The following is a 25,796-nucleotide window of genomic DNA, read 5'->3' on the forward strand; positions in this document are numbered from 1 at the left end:
CTGAGCTTTGGTTAGTACAGCTGAGATCTAAATGAGTTAAATAGGGAGTTGTTACCACACATAGCAAGTTTCATCTGATCCAAGGGTGAAAGCCCAAGGTGAGACATTGTATTTCAGTAACAAATGAGGCTTTCACTCAGTGAGTACTAAGAAAGCATGATACCAGAAACACTGGAGAGATTTATTGTGGAAAAGCTTTGGAAAGGGGCACTTCATGAAGAAATGAAAGAGAGAGCCTCCTGTACACAGCCTTAGAAGCTGTAGAGTCCTATTTATAGATCTCTTTTCCTCTCTGGTTGTAAACTGAACAATATTCAAAACATTGGAAATGCGTCTCTTTGAAAGAAGAACATTCCAATAAAATTTTACTGTTCTGATGTATTTTTTAACCCAATTTTTATAAGCAAGCTGACATGAAACATATCCTCAGAGATCAGATGCAGTTATTGAGCTTCATCTCTTGTTTTTGAAAGGGCTGTGGCCTAGAAGCAGGAGAGATTTTGTCAAGCTCTTTGTAATGGCTAATAAAGATCAGAGAATGGCTCAGGTTGGAAGGGACCTCAGAGACTATCTAATTCAACCCCCATGCCATTGGCAGAGATACCTCTCAGCTAGACTTGGTTGCTCAAGGCCAATCTGCCCTTAAACACCTTCAGGGAGGGGGCGTTCACAACCATTCTGGGCAACCTTTGCTGATGACAGCAACCTGTGTGGTGTGGTGGACTCCCTTGAGGGCATCAAGAAGAGGTGCCATCCAGAAGGATCTCAACAGGCTTGAGAAGTGGGCCAGTGCCAGTGGCATGAGGTTCAACAAGTCAAAGTGCAAGGTCCTGCATCTGGGTCGGACCAACCCTCAGTGGTGTCCAGTGACAGGACAAGGAACAATGGGTGTAAGGTGGAACGCAGGAGGTTCCACTTCAACACAAGGAGATGCTTTTTTATGGTGAGGATGTTGGAGCCCTGGAGCAGGCTGCCCAGAGAGGCTGGGGGATCTTCCTCTCTTAGACTTTCAAAACCCACCTGGATGCATTCCTGTGTGACCTAACCTAGGTGATCCTGCTTTGGCAGGGGATTTGGACTCATTATCTCCAGAGGTCCCTTCCAACCCTTAAGATTCTCCATGGTTCTGTGTTACATTCATAGAGCCTTACAGACCCTGCTACTGATTTACTACATAAGCTCCTCTTGTTACTGGTCTAAGTGATTAAGTTGTGCTCTAAACTGTACGTGGTTGTATGATTCTAACCTCACGTGCATTTCTCACGCACAAGTGATGACTGTATGTTCTCCAAACATTTGCAGGATCTGGTTTCTTTGTGCAACTTCCATAACTATGATAATCTGAGACACTTTGCAAAAAAGCTGGATCCTCGCAGAGAAGGCGGTGATCAGCGGGTAAGTTGCTGTCTCTGCGTAGTGTGAGCATTGCTTGTAGGCATCCAGAAGCAACGTGGAGAGTTCCTCTCTAAACGTAAATCTGCTCAATGACATGTACTGCATCAAAGCTTTCAGGTAGGAACTAGTTAGTTTGCATCACTAGTGGACACTTCCCTGGTTGGACCACACTCTTGACAGGGTTTTGTGTAGTCCAATTCCACATTAGATTAGTAACTCCCATTTCATGCAGCTCATCTTCCTTGCTAGATGAAATCTGTGGTGTCTGATAACAGCTGCAAAAAGTTTTACTCTTTTGGTTGCCTCTGCTAAAGCTCTGAGCAGCTGTTTGGCTAAGCCTTTCCGTTCTGTGCTGCAAGGCCTGAGGTGTACGGTTGGCATTTTTTCACCGTGATATCCCTGAGAGCGCAAAACTGCTGTGGATTTGGGCAAGTGCTGTGGCTGAGGAAGTGATGTAAACAATCGCTGGGAAGGAGCTGAATCCACTCCAGCTACAGGCAGAAAGAGTGTGAGGATGCTGGAGATCAGAAAAACCTCTTTGCTTTTATTACCCTTAATGTTTTAACTAAGACACAAAGATCTCAATAGGAGATGAGGCAGTAGAATGATTTTTAGAGTGCTTCTATTTGCATGTATATGTCTTAAATACAGCCTGGTTTGGAGTCTGAATTTTTTTATAACATGCTAGAATGTATCCAAAGAAGAGCCATGAGGATGATCAGGGGGTTGGAGCACCTCTCCTATGGAGACAGACTGAGGGAGCTGGAGCTATTCAGTCTGGAGAGAAAGCTCCAAGGAGACCTTATTGTGGCCTTCCAGTATTTTAAGGGGGCCTACAAGGAAGATGGCGAGGGACTTTTTAGGATGTCAGGTAGCGATAGGACTGGGAGGAACGGAGCAAAACTAGAAGTGGGTAGGTTCAGATTGGATGCTAGGAAGAAGTTCTTTACCATGAGGGTGGTGAGATGCTGGAATGGGTTGCCCAGGGAGGTGGTAGAAGTCCCATTCCTAGAGGCTTTTAGGGCCAGTCTAGATGGAGCTCTGAGCAACCTGATCTAGTGTGAGGTGTCCCTGCCCATGGCAGGGGGGTTGGTACTGGATGATCCCTGAGGTCCCTTCAAACCCTGACAATTTTACGATTCTATGATAACTGGAAAAGAGACGATAACAGTTGAAATGAAGAGGTGAGTCTGTTAGCATTGACTGCAAGTATGGCTTTTTTTTTTTTATGTACTTCAATACACTAATGAATAATATATGTTGCTTGAACAACTAGCATTCCTTTGGACCAATGGACTATGAGAATCTCCAGCAAGAACTTGCTTTAAAAGAAACAGTATGGAAAAAAGTGTCACCCGAATCAAACGAGGACATCTCCAGAACCGTAGTGTATAGAATGGAAGGTCGGGGAGAGCAGAGCTAAACGAATGGGTTCTGCTTTCATTAAATCCTTCAGTTAAAAAAAAAAAAACCTCGAGTATCTCTAGAGTTAAACTTCTGATTTGAATATTGTTTGCCTGGTGTTTCAGTTTCTATATTCCTTTTGTGTAAATTCTGTATGCTATACCAAAAAAGACTGTCAAAGTTCAAGGTTGGGGGGGAGCGGGGAGGAGAAGGATGTGCAAACAACAAAACCCAAACCTGTTCACTTGGCTTTTTGTGGTTACTGAAAACACCTTTTATTTTTTTTTTTCCAGAAGGTAAAGCTGAATGTTTTCAAAGATATATACCACTTTGGTGTATATCTATTTCTTTTTGTTTCTCTGGGAACTTTTAAGTGAATAACTTTAGAGCTAAGCAAGAACTTTAAATATAGCCTCTTGTCAGGGTCCAGCACATAGAGACAGAAGAATTTTACTTCAAAATATAAAGTGAAAAAGTGTCAGCAAAAGACAACAAAATGATGAATTTCTAAATAATTGCATATGAAGTGGAGATAGGTTCTGAGTCATCTTATTGCTAGATCCTTTTTATTTTGTTATTAATGTGAGCTTTCAGATTGCTTTGAACAGAAATGAATTGTTTGAATATGCCATGCTAGCCAAGAGTTTTCTTTTCCATCAGACCTTTAATAATTATAAATGCTAAATTTAAATAAACAGAGCAGAATAACCTAGGGATGTCTGAGAGAAGGGGATAAAACCCCTGCTTTGTTTGCAGGTTAACTAAATGCAGTAGAAAAATTTCATACCAAAGGATTTTGAGTGTCTTGCTGGCCACTTGTGCTGCCAGCTGGTAGCTGTGACTCAGAAGTCTGCCTTACTAAAACTGCAGTACTCCACCCTCGAGAGGAATGTAAGCAAGCCTGGGTTTGGAGTGGTAACCACGTAGGGAGCAGGAAATATCTCCAGTATGAAGCAGATAGGTAAAGCTTACTAAAACTGTTTACAATTAACTTATTTTCCAGCTGCTTGTGTGTGTGCACGTTCGTCTGTAGGATCAGAGGCTTCCTTTACTTGCACATAAGCAAATTTTTACAAAGTTATCATTAATTGCTCCTTTGCAAAATAATAGTGAGTTTGCACCTCTCTCAGCTGGCTAAGGAACAGGACTTGTGTTTTTCTACAGGCAGCTGCATCTGCTCATTGCATAATTTCATGGGTTTTTGAGTTTCTTCAGTAGGGCATAGCTTGACCTGGTGCTGTGTAAGCTTCAGATAGGCTCAATAGGCAGCACTAGAAAGAGGGAGCAGGCTTGCTAAATTCTTGCCATTTCTAGCTATTAGTTTCTTGATGATGCTAAAAATCTTAGGAAATTGTTCTCCGTAAAGTTTTCCTCTATCTAGTTTTGCAGATAATTTGATGTGTCTGACCCCTTGCATATATCATGCAGAGCCCTGGTTGTAGAACTGGGGAAGACTCACCCAAATGATAAATGGTATTAGCTGATGGTTTTAAGAGACAATGCTTTAGTAACACCTCCACTCCTCCTCCCTGCCCTCTCCCCCAGTCCCTCTCCCTTTCTATTTGACTAAAGCTCCAAAGGGAGTGAATTGTGCATAAGGGGAGAGTTAGGTTTTTCTTGCTCCTTTTTTGACCCATCTGGGTGTCTGAGTTAAAAAGCAAAGCTAGGAGAGCAAGCTGTTCTTAATTACTCTGTTTAGGTATTGTTACTTTTGCATAAACATTTGAAATCAGCTGACTAAAGCCTGAATAATCTTCATCTAGCAGTGAAAGGATGGGCTTCCTGTCTTTTGAACCCTAAGATTAGAACGTTTAAGTGAAAACAATCAATTTTCAGTGAATTTGAAGTCCTGCTGGGATGAAGAGGCCAATCTGTGGTGCAGATGTCAATAACAAATGTCAGACACACATTGTGTAGCTGTCAATAATGTCAGACAAAGATTGCTGAATAATACCTTATAGATTTTTGATCACTGATCGTAAGGTTAGGTTTGTCACTCCTTGGAAGTAAAGTAAAAGAGGTGAAGGTAAAGGCTTGAGTTCTAAAAATGCCTGACCCACTAGAGGATTTTACAGTAAACTAGGAGGTACAGAGACATAAGTACTCGGATCCTGCACACCTACATGTCTTCACCTGAAATGCCCTCAGTTGTAAGAGGGAACAGAATGTGTCTGTGCTGCTCATGAAAAGTATCAAGAGTGATGACATGTTGCTAGTTAAATTGCTGATTTAATTAGAAAAGGAAAGTGAATCATGCAGGGTTTGCTCGACCTAATTCTGCACATTTGTTTTGCTGATTTTTTTGTTTGTTTGTGCGTTTTTGTTTAGTCCCAGTTGAAGCTAATTCTAACCCCATGGTTGAGGATGGAAAATGATTCCATCTGCCTTTCAACTTGAAAATTCAAACCTTGACCGTATTTGTTTGTCAGTTACATACAAAACTTGTGGCAGAGGCAAGTCCTGAATGGGAAATTAAAAACTAAGGAAACTGCTAGACCTTCAAGATGCATAGCAAGACTAGGGCACAGCTTACACAATCTTTACTTTAGGTAGATATCTATATTACAGATCTGTAATACATGCTTTTGAAGCCAGCCTCTAGTTAGGGAGGGATCAGGAGGCAGGGAGACTTCCTTTGGACCAATTATTTTGTAACTTGCCTACACTCACAGATCCTTGTTCTGACCTGCCACATCTACAGAGGGCTGTAATTGTTGCCTGGGACCATAGTTAGGTCTGCCCTGAGGAATTAACCCGTGCCTGCACTGGTTTTGGTGAGCAGGTCTGAGAGAAGGTGGTGATAGAGGCTAGTCACTGGATGTTGGAAGTCTGCAACGGTTTTAGTGTTCACCTGTGCTACAGTAATAGCAATTCTTGATATTCAAGCATTTTTAGCTGTTTGTTTGTTGGTTTTGTTTTAGTTTTAGTTTTGTTTTTCTTTTCTCCTTTGTCAGCATCATTAACATTTCATTAGAAATGTAAGTGCTTTTTACAGTTTTACCTTTAGCCTTTGTGTTGTACCTTTTTTTTGGCTCAGTTGTTTAAGTTTCCTGTCTCATTTTCCATTTTTTTTTTCATTTGCATTGTATGTTATTTATGTATCTTGATTTCCAGCATGCTTATTTTTGTATTGATTAATAAATTTATTTTAAGCTGATTTTTTTAATTGTATTTTTTCCACACTCCCCTCCCCCCAATGGAGAACATCGTGATTCAAACATTTTTGAGACTCATGTGAGATAAACGAGCGCTCCTCTCTAAAATAAAAAAAGAGATTAAGCTCTAGATAAGGAAGTGGAATAAGCAGATTGAGTTAAACCAGTCATTGAAAACTTTCCTAAGAGTTCTTAAACGTTTTGTACAATAATCTAATTATTTTTCTCTCTGACCTGTTATCTTTGAAAGCAAAAATCGAATTGTCAAAGCTTTCTCACCGTGGCTTTTCTAATAAATGTGTCACAGTGCAGCAGGATATCAAAGGCACTGTGTGTGAAGGTACTGTTGCAGTCACTAGGAAACTATGTGGTCAGTAGTACCAGTTCCAGGGTAGAAACTGTGGATTTGAGCATTAAGGAGTTAAAAATACAGCCTGTAATAAATCACACGTAGCAAGGAAGGTGGTCCAAAAACCACATCCTTCTAGTAGCAACTGTGGGCTCTGAACAAGGGTTAGTTGAATCTGGGTTCATTGTTCTTACTTCTCCTGCTCTTGATACAGACATGTCATTGATGCACAGCAGTCAGCTGTGAAAAAAGTAGTCAGTTAGGAGCTTCAGAAGTTATATATATCATGTTTTGGTGTCCTAAACATTGTTTGTAGGCTTTTACTGCCTTCTTTTTTTTACCTCTTAATTTTGTTTAAATATTTCTGTAGTTTTCTGATGGGAATTCAAAATCCATTACTCCAGTGAAAGAAGAACAGATTTTTTTTTTTTTGTCTTTTCTGTAGAGTTCCTGCTAGGATGATTCAATACACCTAATAATTTATCTTCAGTGCAGAGTCTCTTTGAGGAATTCGAATGTCACAGATGTCTGTAGTGGTTGCAGGGATGGCAAGAAGCTTTAAATCAGGTAGAAATCTTAACTAAAGCTTTTTTATTTCTTTATCATGCTGGTATCTTGTCTGTTCCACACTTCTTGTTCAGTCTAGAAAATTCATGTCTAGGAGCTTGGAAAGGAGGAGTCATATGCACATCCCCATTTTCTTTCAGGAAGTTATATCCTGGTCTGTTGAGTAGTTTGTTGCAGTCTAAATGATGAAGCTACCTACTTTGGAGTAAGTGCAGGTTCCAATTTACCATCTCTTCCTCCTAGAGTATATTGTCTGCAATCCAGGAATGCTGTGATTCCTCATGCAAGTAGGAATTAGTTTTATTGTTGGTCTCTGACACTGCTTTATGTGGGCTTTTGCTATCACTTGAACACGTGGCATTTAAAAGGCTTTGCCAGACTTGAGAGTGGCACAGCTCTGCACGTAGTTTAGTGACTTCTGTGTGCAGTGGCTGGGGGGGTGGGGAGAGGGGGCAGGCTGCGCCAGTTTAAGTAGTTTAAAGAGAACTTAACACAGCTGACGTAGGTGCATCACCTGGAGTAGGCTGTTAAGGTAACTGGACCATGCAGAGTTGGAGAATAACAGCCACTTTGACACCTCCACACTGATGAGGAAGTGGGAGGCTGATGAGGAAAAAGCTGATGAGAAAACAGGGTTAAAGGAAGGACAAGGGGAAAAGGAGAAGAATTCCAAAAGGCTTTTCTATGATCAGAAATGTTGCAGCCAGCCTTGCTTTTTAACTCTGTTTCACTTAGCAGCAGTCATGTAGGGGATTATATCTCTTGTAAGGGAACACTTCCTGCTTAAGCTGCTGCTCTGACTTTGACCTGGCTGACACCTAGCTGGTGCCTTCTGTAGTGTTGTCTGTGTGCTTTCCTGATGCTTGCAGAGTCAAAAGCTGTCTTCTGCATATTTTCTTCCCAGATTTGCTCTGATCCCTTTATCTGATCAGTTACAGCAGATCTTCTCCAGTTTAATTAGCACTAAAATGTTGTAAGTTATGGGTAGTTGGTACCTCATGTCCTATTACAGATCAGACTTCATTCAAAGTCATTAACTTATTAATGAAATTAATGAATTTTGTTGTTATTTTTTCAGACTTCAGATAAAGTTTTTTTTCCTCCCTGTATTTGCTGTATTGCTGTATCCTGAGTTTCCAGTGAAATGGCTTGAATTTGATTCTTTTACATTGTTAACTACTCAGAAAATTTGAAGTAATTGTTTTGCTAATACAGTCACCAAACGCCTGCTAGGCTCTTTGGAAAGGTCTCTAACAGCTAGGTGCAGACAGCTGGTGTATCGGATTTGCAGTGTTTGTGTGTTATTGACAAGTTCTCATGCATTTATCATGTGAATTTTATCTTCATTCTGCCATTTTTTCTTAAAACAGGTGAGTTTTACTTAGCTGGATGTGATCATCAGACCCCATTTGTATGAATTGCAGGAGGTTCTAGTGACTAAGCAACCTAAGAATGAAACCATAAGGTCATAGAGCTTGAGAGGAATCTCTGGAGATGATCTAATCCTCAATGCAGGATCTGATATCAGTTAGGTCATGTTGCTCTGGGACTTTGCTGATCAGGTGTTCAAAACTTCCAAGGATGGAGTTTGTCTCCTCACTGGGGTAACCTGTCCCCATGCTTTCCCACTTCCAGCAAGGGATTTTTTCTTAACTTCAGCTGAAGTTTTCTCTTCCTGCAGCTTATGATGGTGCTTTTTCTCTTTCCACTCTGCATAGCAAGCTTATGTGGAAAACTGATGGCCTTTAGAGAGTCCTAGAAGTGGCATAGGTAAAAATAAATCTTTTGTTAAGCTGTAACTAACATTTCCACCTCTTGCTGTATTTTCACTGCATCCTAAATATTTTTTTTCTTACATCATTGATAATAAAGTGACTTAGGGATGTGAAAGTGCCATGCCTTTATTTTTTTCTATTAAAGCACAATAGGCTAACTGCAAACACGGAGTATGTTGTTTGCTGAAGGACAGCGTGTTGCTCTTAGGACTCTTTGTGATCAGAGGGCTTATCAAAACAATGAACTGAGGACACAAGTGGAGTGATAGGAAGAGATAATGTTGCTTGCTTCCTGTTGATGTCATTCACGAGTCCAGCTTTTTCCTTGAGCCAGGCAACTTTATTGTTTGCTCAGGAATTAGTCATTCAGTATCACTTTGAGGGGGGAGACTCAGACCTGGTTTTGGTTATGTGAGTAGCTTTGGCTTTCTTTATGGGAAGTGCATTTCACACCTCTTTTTAAGGGCTCTTAAACTTCTCCAACCTGTAATTGTTTCCAGACAACTAATGAAAAGGTAATCTTGGTCTAAGAATAAACTTTCTAATCAAATGTGTGAAAAAAGCCCATGCAGGCTGTTGTAGAAGAGTATTAAGAATTATGGCTGAGGGCATGGAGAAGCAAGATAAAACACCAGAGTGTGTTTTACCATATGTACCAAAAGCTGATGGGAATATTATAGCAATTTTCATAAATTCACAGAATAATTTAGGTTGAAGATCATCTAGTTCTAACCCCACTGCCACAGGCAAGGACATCTTCCACTAGACCAGGTTGCAGGTGGCCTCATCCAGCATTGTCTTGAACATCTTCAAGGAGGAGGCATCCACCACCTCCCTGGGCAACCTGTTCCAGTGTCTCCCCACCCTCACTGTAAAGAATTTCTTCCTAACCTCCAGTCTAAATCTGCCCTCCTCAAGCTTCAATCCATTCCCTCTCAGGATCCTATCACCACAAGCCCTTGTAAAAGTCCCTTCCAGCCTTCCTCATAGGCCCCTTTCATGTACTGGAAAGCTGCTATAAGGTCTCTGCAGAGCCTTCTGTTCTGTTGGCTGAACAGCCCCAACTTTCTCATAAGGGATGTGCTCCAGCCATCTGATCATCTTCATGGCCCTCCTCTGGACACCCTTCAGCAGCTCTGTACCCCTCTTATGCTGTGGGCCCTAGGACTGGACACAGTACTGCAGGTGGGGTCTCAGGAGAGCAGAGTTTTCAGGGTTTTAAGCTAATAAATATTTCTAATGCAAGAAAAGCAAGTACTGAATAAATAGTCTGAAAATTAGAAGATGGTGACTAGAAACTTGTTCCTTGTAGTTTTAGAAGCAGCCCTCCCTGCAAGAGCAGAGGGCACATTGGTGATGGAATTTCCCCTACTCTACTTTCAGCCTCCAAGTGTACTCAATTCCTTGCAATTTTCAGTAAATACCTTTTGAGAACTTCCCCCTTTATTTTGGGAATAATTCCAGCTCTGACTTCTGTAGTTAGGAATAAACTGTCATCCAGAAACTGGGAAGTCCCCTGAGCCTGGAAAGCTGGTTGTGTGGCTATCAGTCCTAGTCAATAGATTCTTGAAAAGCCAGACATGCTTTTGTCCTCTCCTGACTGCATTGTGTCCTGCTTAACACAGCTAGTGTCACTGAAGCACCCATCAGCATTCTGCTTTATCCATGTGACTTAGCCTTGATCCCAGCCCTTTGGTCCCAAATCTTGCAGTGTTAGTAATGTCTGTATCCAGCGACTTCAAAGGCTCTTGTTGTGGTTTTTTCCCTGCATGTGGTGTCAGCTGATCGGCGTTCATTCACCTTGTTAAGATTTCTGTGTATATTGTCTGCTATATGAGAGGACTGATCAGGACCTGCCAAAATCAGTACTGTGAAATGATCAGCCCTAAGATCTTTAGAACAGGTTACTGCAAGAATTATTATTTTACCATTTTGGAACTTGCAGCCATTTTCACAGACTCACAGATTGCATTGGGCTGGAAGGGACCCTCCAAGGTCATCTTGTCCAACCCCCACCCTGCAGTCAGCAGGGACACCTCCAACTAGGAAATGTTTCCCCAGAGCAAATCAAGTATGATCTTGAGTGTCGCCAGGGATGGGGCCTCAACTGCATCCCTGGACAACCTGTTCCAGTATTTCACCACTCCCATTGCAAAGAACTTGCTCCTGATGTCCAACCTAAATCTGCCCTGCTCAGTTTCAAACCATTGCCCCTCATCCTATCACCACAAGCCCTTCTGAACAGGCTACCCAGAGATGTGGATGAGGCCCCATCCATAAGAGACAATCAAGATCGGACTTCATGTGGCTGGAGGTGTCCCTACTGACTGCAGAGGGGTTGGACAAGATGACCTTGGAGGGTCCCTTCCAACCCAATGCAGTCTGTGAGTTTGAATACCCTGATTGCTGGGGAAGAGGCTTGTATGCAGGGATCAACTAAACTTTGGTTTATGTGACCCACTCTGCACCTCTGGGGCTCAAGTTGTGGAGCCAATGTTGGCATCTTCTGAGGGAGGCAGTGGTGGGAGTTGAGAAACGTGGCTGGCCCCAATGGGCTCAACTCACCCCATGGGGTTTTGCACATCTCAGGAGTGGAATAGACGGGCATGGTCTTTCTGAAAATCTCTCTTACTGAAGGTAAGTAGATGTTTCACTTCATCTAGTCGACACTGCTTAATTCTTTAACTCTTAATTCATGTTACTTGCATAGTCTTGGCTGTAATTTAAGCAGAATCGCTTCACTAAGACTTTAGAATGGATTAGTGGCTGGAATCAGAAATAAGAAGCTACTGCTTGTTGTCATGAAATAAAGTCTCTGCTTCCATAGCTGGCCAGCTTCAAGGACAAGTTCAGCCTGTGCCTTAGTGTCTTTAAGGCACTTGAGCAAATCCCCAGTAGGAAGCAGACTATTAATTCTGGATTCACAAACTATTGGAAGTATCTAAGTGTTTAAAATTTCAGTTAGAAGATCCAAAGTCCCATTTATTATCTAAAAACTCAAAGAATTATATGTAATCATCTCTGATCATGCAGTGGCTCAGTTGTAGAACTCAGCTCAGTCCCACCTCTGACTCTTGCTTTTTGCCATGCAAGTTGAAGGAAATTTTTTTTCTTGACTCTTTGAAGAGCTTGGGTCTCCTGCTTTTGTTAGTATTTAAGATGAATCAGCCTTTTCACAGGCAAAGAGATGTGTTGAGGAGGTCCAGTGAGACAGACTCTTTCCAGCAATTAATATCCACTCCATGGCCATTGTTGGTATTGGAGGAGGTGAATTCAAAGTAGTCTGACAAAAAAAAGACGTGAGGCAGACAGGCAGAGACTTGGTTTACTGTAAAACGCAGTGGTAATCCTCTTAATAGTTGCAGGTTTTGGTGGCATTATCTGGTACTTTACACTTTTTGGCCTATAATAGATTTGAATGTGTTCAGAGAAGGGCGGTGAGGCTGGTGAAAGGCCTGGAGCACATGGCCTTGGAGGAGCATCTGAGGGAGCTGGGGTTGTTCAGCCTGGAGAAGAGGAGGCTGAGGGCAAACCTCATTGCTCTCTACAACTACCTGAAGGGAGGTTGGAGTGAGGAGGGAGCAGCCTCTTCTCCTTGTTGGCAAGCAACAGGACTAGTGAAAAAGGTTTCAAGGCTGCAGCAGTTTAGGCTGGATGTTAGGAAATATTTCCTCACTGAGAGGGTTCTCAAACATTGGAATGGTCTGTCCAGGGCAGTGATGGAGTCACCATCCCTGGGATTGTTTAAGTGGACTGTGTACCTGGCACTTAGGGACATGGTTCAGTGTTGACTTCAGTGGTGGGTCACGGGTTGGACTGGGTGATCTTTGAGGTCCCTTTCAACCAGATATATTCTGTGATTCTGTGATTTTAAGATGAGTTCCTTCTATTTCTGTGTAACCAGCTCAGCTATGCTGCTGCAGGAAGGGTCTGTAGGGTAGGTTGCAGAGCACTGGAGGACCTCTTTGTTTTGGTCCTAAATATGATTAACTCATCCAAGGGGTTACAGACTGCAGGCTGTTAGAACTCTGTTGCCATCACAGCTGGGCAATGGGAGACTGAGGAGCTCTTCTGTGAGCCTGCTTTGCTGGCCTGCCTGAGGTTTTTTGTAGCTATAGTAGCAGCAGAGTTGGTTTAAAGGTGCTTTGGGTATGTATACATGAAACACAACCTCTCTTGTGGCTGTGGCCTAGACATAGCTCATGAGAGTAGAGAAGCAGCTTTCAGTCTCCACATGAATTGTGTCAGAACATGGCTGCTGAAAATCGTAAGGCAGTAACTGAGGGATAAAGAAGTGTTTCTGAGGCTTGGTTTTCTCTCAGCCACACAAGCAGTGTGAATAATTGCTGTGTAAGCTATATTTTCAAGTTGATTCCACCAGCAAAGCCTCCAAAAATAACCCCTGTGAAAGCAGCTTTCAAAGCCACTGTTGTAGCTTTGACTCCAAAAATAAATGCTGCATCTGCAGCTCATAAAACTGAAGGAGCTGGGGATCTTCCTCTGTCTCCCAGATGGAAAGAGGAGCCTACACCATCTAGAGGAAAAGAAAGAACTGATGTGTTAGGAAGTGGGCTGGAGAAGGAAAAAAACAAACAAACAAAAAAAACCCCACACCAAACCCAAAACCCAACCAGCAAACAAAGACCCAAAACCACCTAAAACAAACCCAACAAACAAATAAAACCAAACTCCAAAATTGTTTCCTGTGTTAGTTTCAGAACACAGAAGTGTAAATCTGGGCAGATTCTAGAGTTATTTTTGCAATTCCCTCAAATAAGATGAGGATCAGTAGTGCAGAAAATAGGGAAAGAGGTGGTGGGGAAAGTCCTGAAGGAGAAAAAGCTTTGTGGAACAGCTTGTTTGCATTTTCAGATGTTTCTGTACTTCATTACTGTGTGCAAGCATCTACGTTAATTTATTCCTATATCCTTTACTGGTTTGTTGTGTAACGGGAGCAAAGGAATTCCTGAGGAATTCTCACTCCATAAATGTTTCATGAGCCTTGTGTTTAGTTAAAGTCAGGGCAAGAGGCTCAGTTAGAGCTGACACTACAGTCAGAGAATCATCGAATTGTTTTGGTTGGAAAAGACCTTTAAGATCAGTGAGTCCAACCATCAACTCAGCACCACCGTGGCCATTAAGCCATGTCCCAAAGTGCCATGTCCACATGTTGCTGTAGAGGCAGATAGGGTCTGTTGATCACTCTTACTCGAGCCAAAACACAACTTCTTGTGTGCTTTAGAGAGTTATTTACAGAAATTGTCTTTTCTCAACTAACTGATAGGGTTTTTGTTGGGTTAGGTAATGGGTTAGGTAATGTTAGTGTAATCCATAGGCTGCTTGGAGTGCCTTCATGGACTGTCCATCCCCTAGAATCAGGGAGAACTTCACCAGGCAAGCTCTGAGAGCTCCTCAGAACTAGCCTTCACCTGGGTGAGGCACCTAAACTAGCCTGGGTTTCCCTGACTAAAACACAGCACTTAAGTTTGGGTGTTGTGTCCTGGCAGGCTGCTTGTGCTGTCATGGGGCACATGAGTGGGCACAGACATTGAAATCTCGACTGAGAAGTGAAAGGAATGCTTAGTGATGCTTGAAGATCTCTGCCTGAGAGGTGTTACATGGTTTTACCAAGGGAAAGTCCTGTTCAGCCAACCTGACAGCCTTCTATGAGATCATAACCAGGTGGGTAGATAAGGGTAGAGCAGTGGATGTGGTTTATCTTGATCTCAGCAAAGCATTTGACACCATCTCCCACAGCATCCTCGCAGCTAGACTGAGGAAATGTGGTCTGAATGATCAGGTAGTGAGGTGGATGTGAACTGGTTGAAGGAAAGAAGTCAGAGAGTTGTGGTCAATGGGACAGAGTCTAGTTGGAGGCCTGTGTCTAGTGGAGTCCCTCACGGGTTAGTACTGGGACCAGTAATAGTCAATGTATTCATCAGTGACTTGCATGAGGGCACTGTCAGCAAGTTTGCTGATGACACCAAACTGGGAGGGGTGGCTGGCACACCGGAAGGCTCTGCTGCCATTCAGTGAGACCTGGACGGGTCGGAGGGTTTGGCAGGGAGAAATTGAATTAAATCCAACAAGGACAAGTACAGAGTCTTGCATCTGGGAATGAACAACCCCATGGACCAGTATAGACTGGGGACCAACCTGTTGGAGAGCAGTGAAGGGGAAAGGGACCTGGAGGTCCTGGTGGACAGAAGGATGACTGTGAGCCAGCAATGTGCCTTTGTGGCCAAGAAGGCCAATGGCATCCTGGGGTGGATTAGAAGGGCTGTGGTTTAGTAGGTTGAGAGAGGTTCTCCTCCCCATCTACTCTGCCCTGCTGAGGCCACATCGAGCTCTGGGCCCCTCAGTTCAAGAGGAAGCAGTTCAGGGAACTGCTTGGAGGAGTCCAGCACAGAGCCACAAAGATGCTGAAGGCAGTGGAACGTCTCCCTTCTGAGGAAAGGCTGAGGGAGCTGGGGCTCCTTAGCTTGGAACAGAGGAGCCTGAGGAGTGACCTCGTTTGTGTTTATAAAGATGTAAAGGGAGAATGTCAGAAGGGTGGAGCCAGGCTCTGCTCAGGTACAGGACAAGGGGCAATGGGCAGTGGGTGCAAGCTGGAGCAGAGGAGGTTCCATGTGAACATAAAGAAAAACTTTGTCACTGAGGGTGACAGAGCCCTGGGACAGGCTGCCCAGAGGTTGCAGAGTCTCCTTCTATGGAAAGATTCAAACCCTCCTGGATGTGTTCCTGTGTGACCTACTCTAGGTGATCCTACTCTGGCAGGGGGGTTAGGTTTGATGATGTTTTGAGCTCCCTTCCAACTTGTAATGTTCTGTGATTCTGCAATACATGGGCACTTCTCTGGCATGAGCATTGTGGTCATTGCAACACTAGTTTCAGTCCTTCACTGGTTGTTACGGAGCTCTGCCTGTGCCAGGCAGAAAACCAGCAGCTGTAGGAAGCGTGAGTGGGCAGACAGCAGTACGGACAGGCTTTTGCCAACCCCCTGTTGTTCTGCTTGGGTATTTGTTTCTGCATCAGTCTTCATTTTGACTTTCCAATGTTTTCCTTACCTTTAGGTACCAACTTTATTTCAGGGGCAACAAAGCAGAGGATCAGCTTTAGGACCCAGTTTGGTCCAGAAGGCAGCTGTATCCTGGGCTGCATTAAAGGGAGGAGGAGGGAGGTGATTCTGCCTCTCTGCTGTGCTCTCATGAGACCCAATTAGGAGTACTGTGTCCAGTTCTGGTGCCTCCAGCGTAAGAGGGACATGATGCTGCTGGAGTGGTTCCAGAGGAGACCACAAAGATGATCAGAGGGCTGGAGAACCTCCCCTATGGGGACAGGCTGAGAGAGCTGGGGCTGTTCAGCCTGGAGAAGGGAAGGCTTCAGGAAGGCCTTGTAGCAGCCTTCTACTACCTGAAGGGGACCTACAAGAAAGCTGGGAAGGGACTTTTTACAAGGGCTTATAGTGATAGGATCCTGAGAGAGAGTGGATTGAAGCTTGAGGAGGGCAGATTTAGATTGGAGATCAGGAAGAAACTCTTTACAGTGAGGGTGGTGAGACACTGGAACAGCTTGCCCAGGGAGGGGGTGGATGCCCCCTCCTGGGAGGTGTTCAAGGCCAGGTTGGATGAGGCCTTCAGCAACCTGTTGGCTTGGGAATTGGGAACTAGATGATGTTTAAGGTCCCTTCCAACCCAAACCATCCTATGAGTTCATGAAAGGTAGGAGCAGTATTACCATGAAGTTGAATTTGGAGCTTTCAATACTTAGTACAGTCTGTCTTGACTGATGTAAACTCTGCTGCTGCTTCATGTGCCAGCACTTGGCCGTTTGCAAAGGTCAGGAGAACAGGAAGAGTCTCTGGTAGTCATTCTTTCCCCAGTATGAAACATTAATCCTGGTTTGCTAGACACACGCTCACCTTGGGCAGCTTAAGCATCTATTTTTGACAGCGCAGGGTTAATCCCCAGGCCTGAGCCGGATTAGCAGCTCGGCACTGAACGGCCGCGGCCGTCTCGGCCTGGGCTCTCCTGGCAAGCCCGGCCCTTGCTCATGGCTTTGGCATGTCAGCCTGACCCAGCTGCCTTCTGCCTGTCAGGGCAGTCGCTGAGCCTTCCTCCTGCTTGTCACCAGGCCGCCTCAGGATCTGCAGCGTTCAAATAACATCTGCCAGACTTCTCCTGTGGGGCTGCCTCACCCTCCTGTCGGTGCAGGGCCAAAGGAAGATAGCTGAGATACCAGCAATGCAGGCTGACTGCAGCAGCCGTGGTGGCACTGAGTGGTGTGGAGAGCTGTGCCTCACAGGCACGTGCCCACGCTTTGGTCTGATTTCTGTGGTGCCTTCTACACTGAGGAAGAGCTGCAGGACTTCAGTCCCATTTCAGTGCAGCTCTCTTATAGCTTAGGAGCATTTCTCAGGAGCCTGAATGGCTTGGGGTATTGTGTACCAAAACTCTTGCTTCTCTGGGACCCATTCTGAGATCCCTGGGGTCTCTGTAATAGTTGCTTGTCATTAGGGAAGTCTTGTGCTTGCAAGAGCTGAAGTTTACATTCTAGTTGATCTCCATGCCAAGAGCTGAAGTTTATATCCCAGTTTATCTCCACACCTCTGCGCTGTGCAGTGGGACGTTTAAAACTCTGTTCTTTTAGCTGGTTGGCCAGGAGAGCAGGGTTCCCAAAGGAAACTTGTTTTAAATGTCCCCCTTTTAAGCAAAAAAATGAGATACTAAGAGAGTGGTGGCTTTTAGTTCTCAACTAGCTCTGAGGCCCCATCCCTGGAGGTGTTTAAGGCCGGGCTGGATGAGGCTCTGGCCAGCCTGATCTAGTGTGAGGTGTCCCTGCCCATGGCAGGGGGGTTGGAACTGGATGATCCTTGTGGTCCCTTCCAACCCTGACTGATTCTATGATTCTCTCTTTTTTCCTCCTTTGAAAGGCACCCTGGATCTGGTGCATAGTAAAGTTCAGATATCGAAAAATCCTTGAGAAACAATATTCACTCAAACCATCTTTTTTTTTTTTCCCCCTCAATATTTTGAGTAGGGGGTTTTTTTGTGGTTTTTTTTTTTTTTTTTTTTTTGAGGACTAACCTGTGGCATTGTCCCTATATAACCATGTGAAAAGCATTGGAAAGATGGAGGTTTGTCCTTGTTTGTATGCCTTTTTCAGCAGCAGCATTTTAACCTCTCAGGCTTGACTCTATTCCTCAGCCACCCAGAGACACAGTAAGGTTGGAAGTAATATTTTTTTTGATTGTAAATTCTGTCATGTTTTGAAAGAAATTATGAAGGGGGGAGTGCTCTCAGGAAGCAGGACACAGTAGGAAATTAAAATCCAGATACAGTGACCTTTTTAGCTAAGAGCTTCTTGTGGAATTAATCCAGCTCTGAGCTAAATTAATTTTTTTTTTCCCTGCAAAGGATTTGTTTTCTTTGCCTGCACAGCTGTTTGGCTTCCCTCTCCTCATGGAGCGGAGGCTCACCTTGCTGTGGGGGGACTCACCACAGCCATAGCAGTGCAGGACAGACAGCTCTGTAGCAACAGGTTGGATCATCTTGGAGGTCTCTTCCAACCTGCATGAATCTGTGAGAGGGACACAGGGGCAGGTACGGTCATGCTGGTATGGTCAGCTGATGGGGTTTGGTTGCTGCATGAGGTCTGGATGGTTTATAGAAACACTGAGGTGTGTGAGGCAGTGGGCAGAAGGTATCAGGTCACTCTTTGCCCACAAGACCATAGCAGTTCATCTCCATCTCCTGGCCCAGTTTACCATGTTTTTGCTAATAGTGATAGCAGCTTGCTTTCCAGGAAGTGTTTGGAAGACTAAGAGGGGCAGGGAACTACTGGAGAGAGTTCAATGGAGAGCTAGGAGGATGGTTGAGTGAATGGAGCATCTCTCATTTGAGGAAGGACTGAGGGACCTGGGGCTGTTTAGTCTGGGGAGGAGAAGGCTGAGAGGGGACCTTATCAATGTCTACAAATACCTGAATGGTGGCTGTTAGGAGGCTGGAGCCAGTCTCTTTTTAGTGATACCCAGTGATAGGGCAGGGGGCAATGGATATTAACTCAATCTCAGGAAATTCCATCTCAGCATGACAAAAACGTTTTTGCTGTGAGAGTGCTGGAGACCTGGAGCAGGCTGCCCAGAGATGTGGTGAATGTCCCCTCTCAGCCTTCTCTTCTCCAGCACCCTTAAATTAAAGAAGTTCCTTCTCCTGTTTAGATGGAATTCAGTCAAGTTTTTCAGATCAGTTAGACGTATCAGAACTCCAGGTACAGTAGATACCTTCAGCATATAAATGCTGGAGTTAAACTTCCCTTTTCGTGAGTTTTATCAGGATGTACATGGAGAAATTGACAAACAGCCCCCCAACTATCCAATCTTACCAAAATACTTCGACAGCTCTTGTTTGGTGCTGTGCTTCCTCCATTCATATGCAGCTGGCTTCACATCTGAGTCCTGCTGTTTGAAGAAGACCTCCTCAAAGCTTTTACCTCTTCTAAACTTTTAGCTCCATCAGCTTTAGGAGACACATATAACTGCAGTATGAAAGCCTCAAGCCAGGAGTCACTTCAGTGCTCAGTTTTCCTTTAACTTCAGTGGTGCTGGGGTTTGGAGGATTATTCTTTTTTTTTTTTTTTTTTCTCTTCTCCCCACCCCATGTTTATTGGAAGCAATCTGCCATAGTGGTCTGTCTTCCTGCTGCTCTGACCTCGGGGTGATTCCTTCCTTTCAATTCGCCTTGGTGTAGTTCTTCAGCAGCAGCTGTCTTGGGTTTTCTTTCTTGTACTCAGATCTGGTATTTCAGGGTGGGAGCTGGGGGCAGAGAACCTCTTACCTGATCCCTTAATAGATTTACTGCCTAGAACCATAGAATGGTTTGGGTTGGAAGGGACTTCCAGAGGTCATCTTGTCCAACCCTCTGCAGTCAGCAGGGACCTCCTGCACTAGACCAGGTTGTTCAGAGCCCTCTTGAGCCTGACCTTGAATATCTCCAGGGATGGGGCTTCAACCATCTCCCTGGGCAACCTGTTGCAGTGTTCCACCACCCTCACAGTAAAGAACTTGTTCCTAACATCTAATCTAAATCTGCTCCTCTCTTGTTTCAAACCATTGCTCTTCGTCCTATCACTGCAGGCCTTTGGAAACAGTCCCTCTGCAGCCTTTTTGCAGGCTGCCTTCACGTACTGGAAGGCTACTATTAGATCTCCCCAGAGCCTTCTCTTCTCCAGGCTGAACAACCCCTCACAGAAGAGGTGCTCCAGTCCTCTGATCTTCATGGCCCTCAACTGGATTTTTATTCTGAATTAACCAAGCAGAGTTTGATTGTTACCTGCATTTGTATTTCCTTGGTTTACATTATTTGCCTTAAGAAAGGAGCAGCTTTAACCTCTCCCAGATTGCTGAGAGGCACAATATAATCTAGCTGGAGGTGTCTCTGCTGAGTGCAGGGGGTTGGATAAGATGATCTTTGAGGCTCCCTTCCAACCCAGTGCTATCTGTGAATCTGCAGGATTATCCTGTCAGAAAGCCTCAGGGATCTCCAAACTACATTTGTCACATTGTTACAGGAAATGAAAATGGCTTCTTAGCAAAAGGTTCTGCTGAATCCAGAGGGATTCTTGGCCCTAGCTGCCCTTGGAAAGTTATTTTTCTGGAAGGGAGGAAGGGCTGTTATTTTTATTTTATTACCTTAATGCCCATTTGCATTTCCCAGAAACAGGAAGAAGCCCAGCCAAAATGATCAGTTGCCTCAGAAGTAGGTTTTAGTATGGGTGTAATGTCCTCTGCTCATCTTAGATGTGGAAAAAGGGAGAGGAGTCAGTAGAACATGAATTGCCTGAGTGTAACCAGCCAGGCACCAGCAGCAGAGTGATGCTCAGCTCCACTCTCAGAAGAAAACTGAATCATCCTGATGAAATGTAGAGATTATCAAACCAAATTCTCCTTCCATGGCTGCTTTAAAATGCAGTGCACAGCCCAGGATCTATACAGGATGTACATTTTGTCCAGTTCTGCTGTCCCCAGCATAAGAAGGACATGGAACTGTTGGAGCAAGTCCAGAGGAGGGCCACAAGGATGATCCAAGGGCTGGAGCACCTCTGCTATGAGGATAGGATGAGGGAGATGGGGTTGTTCAGCCTGGAGAAGAGAAGGCTCTGGGGGCACCTTATAGCTGCCTTGCAATACCTGAAGGGAACCTGCAGGAAGGCTGGGGAGGGACTTTACATAAGGGTGCCTAGAGACAGGACAAGGGAGATTGGTTTGAAGCTGAGGGAGAGTAGGTTGGTGAGACTCTGGAATAGGTTGCCCAGGGTGGTTGTGGAAGCTTCCTCCCTGGAGGAGGTATTAAAGGCCAGGCTGGATGAGGCCTTGAGGGACCAAGTCCACTTAAGAGGTGTCCCTGCCTGTGGCGAGGGGATTGGAGTAGATGATCTTCAAGGTGCCTTCCAACCTGAGCCATTCTGTGGTTCTTTTAGGAAGGTTTAATATTTTGGTGTGGCCATGATGTTTACTCTTGAAAGCCTAATGAGAGTGCTCTTAGATATTTGCACTTGTATCTTGTGAAGCTGTCTCCATGACAGCTGCAAGCTTAGATAGAAAGGATGAGACACAGCATCTGTGTGGGGAGCTACCCAGGGGTGGGGGAGAGAAACAAAGGCTGTAGGGGTGGATGGCTGGTTCTGCAGCCAGAGCAAAGCCCACTCTGATGTGCTGTAGGGTTCTTGGTCACTGCTGGGAGTTTTTTGGGTTTGTTTTGTTTCTGTTTTTCAGAAGCTATAAACCAAAAAATCATCATGGGAGGAACATTGGATTGTTTCAGTTGGAAAAGACCTTTAAGATCATCAAGTCCAACCATTTTCTAATTCTTCCAAGTCTGGTGCTAAACCAGGTCCCTCAGCACCACATCTCTGCCTCTTTGAAACACCTCCAGGGATGGGGATTCAACCACTTCCCTGGGCAGCCTGTTCCAGTGTTTAAGTCTTTCAGAATTACAGAGTTACTTCAGGCCTGTCCTCTGTAATGCTTGAAGAGGGTCTGGGCAGTGATGTCAGATTTGCCACAGTTAAAGGTGACCAGGGACAGTGCTGAGAGAGCCCAGGAGCTGGTCCGGTTTAGGAGAGGCCTGGGAGGTAGAGGGGATGGAGACCTGCAGATCCTGCCAAGCAGGTCTCACACTTGCTGTGCAAGGCTCCTAAGCCTGATATATCTCATAGAGCAACCCAAAAAGGAGCTGCAGGAGGAGTTTGTGGATAGTGGAGCCGGGAGAGTGTCTGTTTCCATCCTGGCTCAGTCTCCCTGTGCTCTGCGTCAGTGCATATTTGAGGTGTGAAAACCAACAAGCAGTTCCACCGCTGCGGCTTACACGAGGCACAGATGTTGGCTCCTCCCTGGCTCTGTTAAAACACGCCAGTGTTCTTGCAGGAATCTGGAGGAGACTTGCTTCTGGGTGGGGATTCTGTTTGTTTGTTTCTCCTCCTCATGGTAGAAGGTCAGTTTTCTCCTCTATCTGTGGTACTCGAGCAGTAGCAGTGGCAGAAGAGCTTTGTAGACTCAAAAAGCGAGGCAGCAGCTTGGAAGGCTTACTGGGAAGTCCTGTGAAGTGGTGCCTAGAAGTGGCTGTGTCAGTTGGTGATAAGGAAGCTGGTGTGGGATGCTTAAGACCATTTCATCTTGTTGGGTTTGGCTCTTGTTAAAACTTGTGGAGTTTTTTTCACCAGGACACATTAAAAATGTGCATGGGATGAGGTTGATGTAGCCTTAAGGGTATTGTTTCTTGTTAATTAGTAAAGCTGAGGAAAGGAAAGCTGAGGAAAGCCCTGCCAGCCTGCCTGCAGCTTGTGGTAATTGATCTACCAAGATCCAGGTTTTGCCTGCATTGAAACCTTGCTGCTCTTGTAGTGACTAGTGATGCGATGGAGTGCTTAAAAATCTGTTTATTTGAAGAAAGCTTTGCTATTAGATGGAAAAATCTGTCAGGAAACTCTGTCCTACAAAGCAAAATCAGAACCATTTCTTCTTTCCTGCTCACAAAGATTTCTCCTGCTACAAAAAAAAATAAAGAGAAACAAGGCAACAACAAAACAAACAAACCCCCAAGCAACCAAAAAAAAAACCCCAAACAAAAAACCTCCAACAACCCAACCCAACCCAACAAAAATCCCAGCCCAAAGGACACAGAAAACCCATCCCAGAACTAACCCCCTTCTTTTTCCAAAGTGAATTTGTCTCCCAAGGTGTTTCTGGTTTAATGAACTGTGCCAAGTGAATGCTCTCTATGTAATTCCAATATCTTTGGGCAATCTAAGAGACAAAGATTGTTTGTCCACACAGCAAGGCTCAGATTTTTTTTTTTACCTTTGGAGAGTAGAAAGGTACCTTTGATAGTTCTTCTACTGCCCTTGCGTCTTCAACCTCAGAAAGCTGCCTTCCAATGCTCGAAGTCAACCTGCAGGAAGGCTGGAGAGGGACTTTTCATAAAGGGTGTCAAGAGACAGGACAAAGGGGGAGTGGTTTAAATTGAGGGAGAGTAGGTTTAGACTGCATCTTAGGAAGAAGTTCTTCAGTACAAGGGTGGTGAGACTCTGGAATATTTGCCCAGAGTGGTTGTGGATGCCTCCTCCCTAGAGCTGTTGCAGGCCAGATGGAATGAGGCCTTGATCAACCAAGACTAGTTAAGAGGTGTCCCTTCCCATGGCAAGGAGATTGGAGCAGATGATCTCTGAGGTCCCTTCCATCCTGAGCCATTCTATGAAAGACAGTCCTAAAGCTTCTGGTGACAAATCAAGCTGGAACAAAGCCTTCCAGTGTTTTACATTGCTTCAAAATGCAGCCAGGGATGGTTGTGGAGTCGCCCTCTCTGGAGATACTCAAGACCCTTCTGGATGTGTTCCTGTGTGGTCTGGTATAGGTGCTCCTGCTCTGGCAGAGGGGTTGGACTGGATGAGCTTTCGAGGTCCCTTCCAGCCCCTAACATGCTGTGATTCTGTCAAGTCTGCAAGCACTGGGGCAGGTGGGCAGGCTGGGATTGGATGTTTTCTTTCCATTTGGATCCTAGTTGAGGAAGGAAGCCAAATAAACTGGCCTGCATCTCTCTTTGCAGGTGAAGTCCGTGATCAATCTGCTGTTTGCTGCCTACACAGGGGATGTGTCTGCACTCCGCAGGTAAAAGTCAGCTTGGGTGTGGGAATGCTGCTTGTGGGGAATTTGCTGCTGATGGTTGCTTATGAATATGTGCTGTGGTGGTGGTGGAGGCATCCAGCTGCACTGGAGATTGAATGTATTCACCACCAAACTCAGGCTATCCTGCAGTCCCATTGCTTTCTGTGTCTGTGGATCACGGGGAAGTAGTTGCTTTCAGCAATGTGCCCTTGTGACCAAGAAGGCCAATGGTGTCCTGGGGTGCATCAAGAAAAGTGTGTCCAGCAGGTCTAGGGAGGTTCTCCTTCACTTCTACTCTGCTCTGGTGAGTTCACACCTGGAATACTGTGTCCAGTTTTGGGCTCCCCAATTCGAGAGAGACAGGGATCTGCTGGAGAGAGTCCAGTGGAGAACTATGAGGATGACTGGGGGAATTGAACATCTCTGCTATGAAGAAAGACTGAGAGACCTGTGGCTCTTTAGTCTGGAGAAGAGAAGGCTGAGAGGGGATCTGATGAATGTCTATCAATATCTGAGGGGTGGGTGTCAGGATGAAGGTGCCAGGCTGGTTTTGGTGGTGCCCAGTGACAGGACAAGGAACAACAGCTACAAGATAGAACCCAGGATGTTGCACCTCAATGTGAAGAGAAACTTTGTTACAGTGAGGGTGATGGAGCCCAGAGAGGTTGTGGAGTCTCCTTCTCTGGAGACTTTCAAAACCCAACTGGATGTGTTCATGTAGACCTGCTTTCTTTGGTGATCCTGCTTTGGCAGGGGGGGTGGACTCAGTGATTTCTGGAGGTCCCTTCCAATCCCTACCATTCTCTGATTCTGTGATTCAACAGTTATGTTTCCTGCAAAGACATTTTATTTCTCTTTATAACAGCAGAAATAAAGTTAAGACCCTACCCTTTATCATAGAGTCAGTATCAGTTTTGATTGGAAAAGATCATCCAGACTAAGCATTATTTAACTCTTCCAAGGCTGGTGCTAAACCATGTCCCTCAGTGGCACATCTCTGCCTCTGTAAACACCTCCAGGGATGGGGATTCAACCACCTCTTTGGGGAGCCTCATCCAATGTTTGAGAACCATTTCAGTGAAGAATTTTTTTCTCGCATCCAACCTAAACCTCCCCTTGTGCAGCTTGAGGCCATTTCCTGTTATGCTATCATTTCTTAATAGGCAGAAAAGACCAGCCCCCACCTCACTCTGACCTCCTTTCAGGTAGCTGTAGAGAGCAATGAGGTCTCCCCTCAGCCTCCTTTTCTCCAAGCTAAACTACTCCAGTTCCCTCAGCTGCTCCTCACCAGACCTGTTCTCCAGAACAGGAGGTAGAGGTTCCCTTTCACTGCAACCAAAGTCCCAGTGTGCCCTTGCTACCATTTATATCCCCTGGCAGCAGAGCTGCCATTGCTTTAGCATGGGGCCATGGTTCATGCTGCCTTTGTAATTTGTACTAATTAAGTAATACTTGAATAAATTATTTTTTTCATGGTTAGATTTGCTCTCTCAGGAATGGATATGGAACAAAGAGACTATGACTCACGGACTGCCCTGCATGTAGCAGCTGCAGAAGGTAATGTCTGCTGGGCTGTGGTTTGCTGTCTGCTCGTGGGATGTGGTCAGCTTGCCTTAGGGTATCTCCACTCCCTGTCTGTGCACTCCTGCTTTTCTGTGTCTGTACCCTCACAGACCTGCTCTTCTTACAGGACACGTGGACGTTGTTAAATTCCTGCTGGAAGCATGCAAAGTGAATCCTTTTCCCAAAGACAGGTGAGTGGAAAGGTGCTCAAATAGCCCCTCTCCAGCCCCCATGAGGAGAGGTATCCATCAGATAGGAGTGGAATATATTGAGCTGAGCATTTTGGAATGCACTGAGTTGAAGCAGAAGGAACAGGATCCTCCTGGTTCTCTATAGGTTCTACAGAACAAACAGGGATTAAAAAAAAAAAAAAGGTGAAGCAATTAAAACCAGCATTTAAAAGGTTATTCCTAGCTTCACAGAATCCC

At 44.8% G+C, this 25,796-nt stretch overlaps 1 protein-coding gene across 1 annotated transcript in view; it reads left to right on the forward strand.

Moving 5' to 3' along the window:
* Positions 1-25,796, forward strand: part of GLS (glutaminase) — a 71,837-nt gene that overhangs the window by 41,760 nt on the left and 4,281 nt on the right. The window contains 4 exon segments of the mRNA XM_054381470.1: positions 1,303-1,395; positions 23,747-23,808; positions 25,286-25,362; positions 25,496-25,559. Coding sequence (XP_054237445.1) covers positions 1,303-1,395; positions 23,747-23,808; positions 25,286-25,362; positions 25,496-25,559 — 296 coding nt within the window.

This window comes from Indicator indicator, chromosome 5, assembly GCF_027791375.1.
Source record: "Indicator indicator isolate 239-I01 chromosome 5, UM_Iind_1.1, whole genome shotgun sequence".
In the NCBI taxonomy this organism is placed as follows: Eukaryota; Metazoa; Chordata; class Aves; order Piciformes; family Indicatoridae; genus Indicator; species Indicator indicator.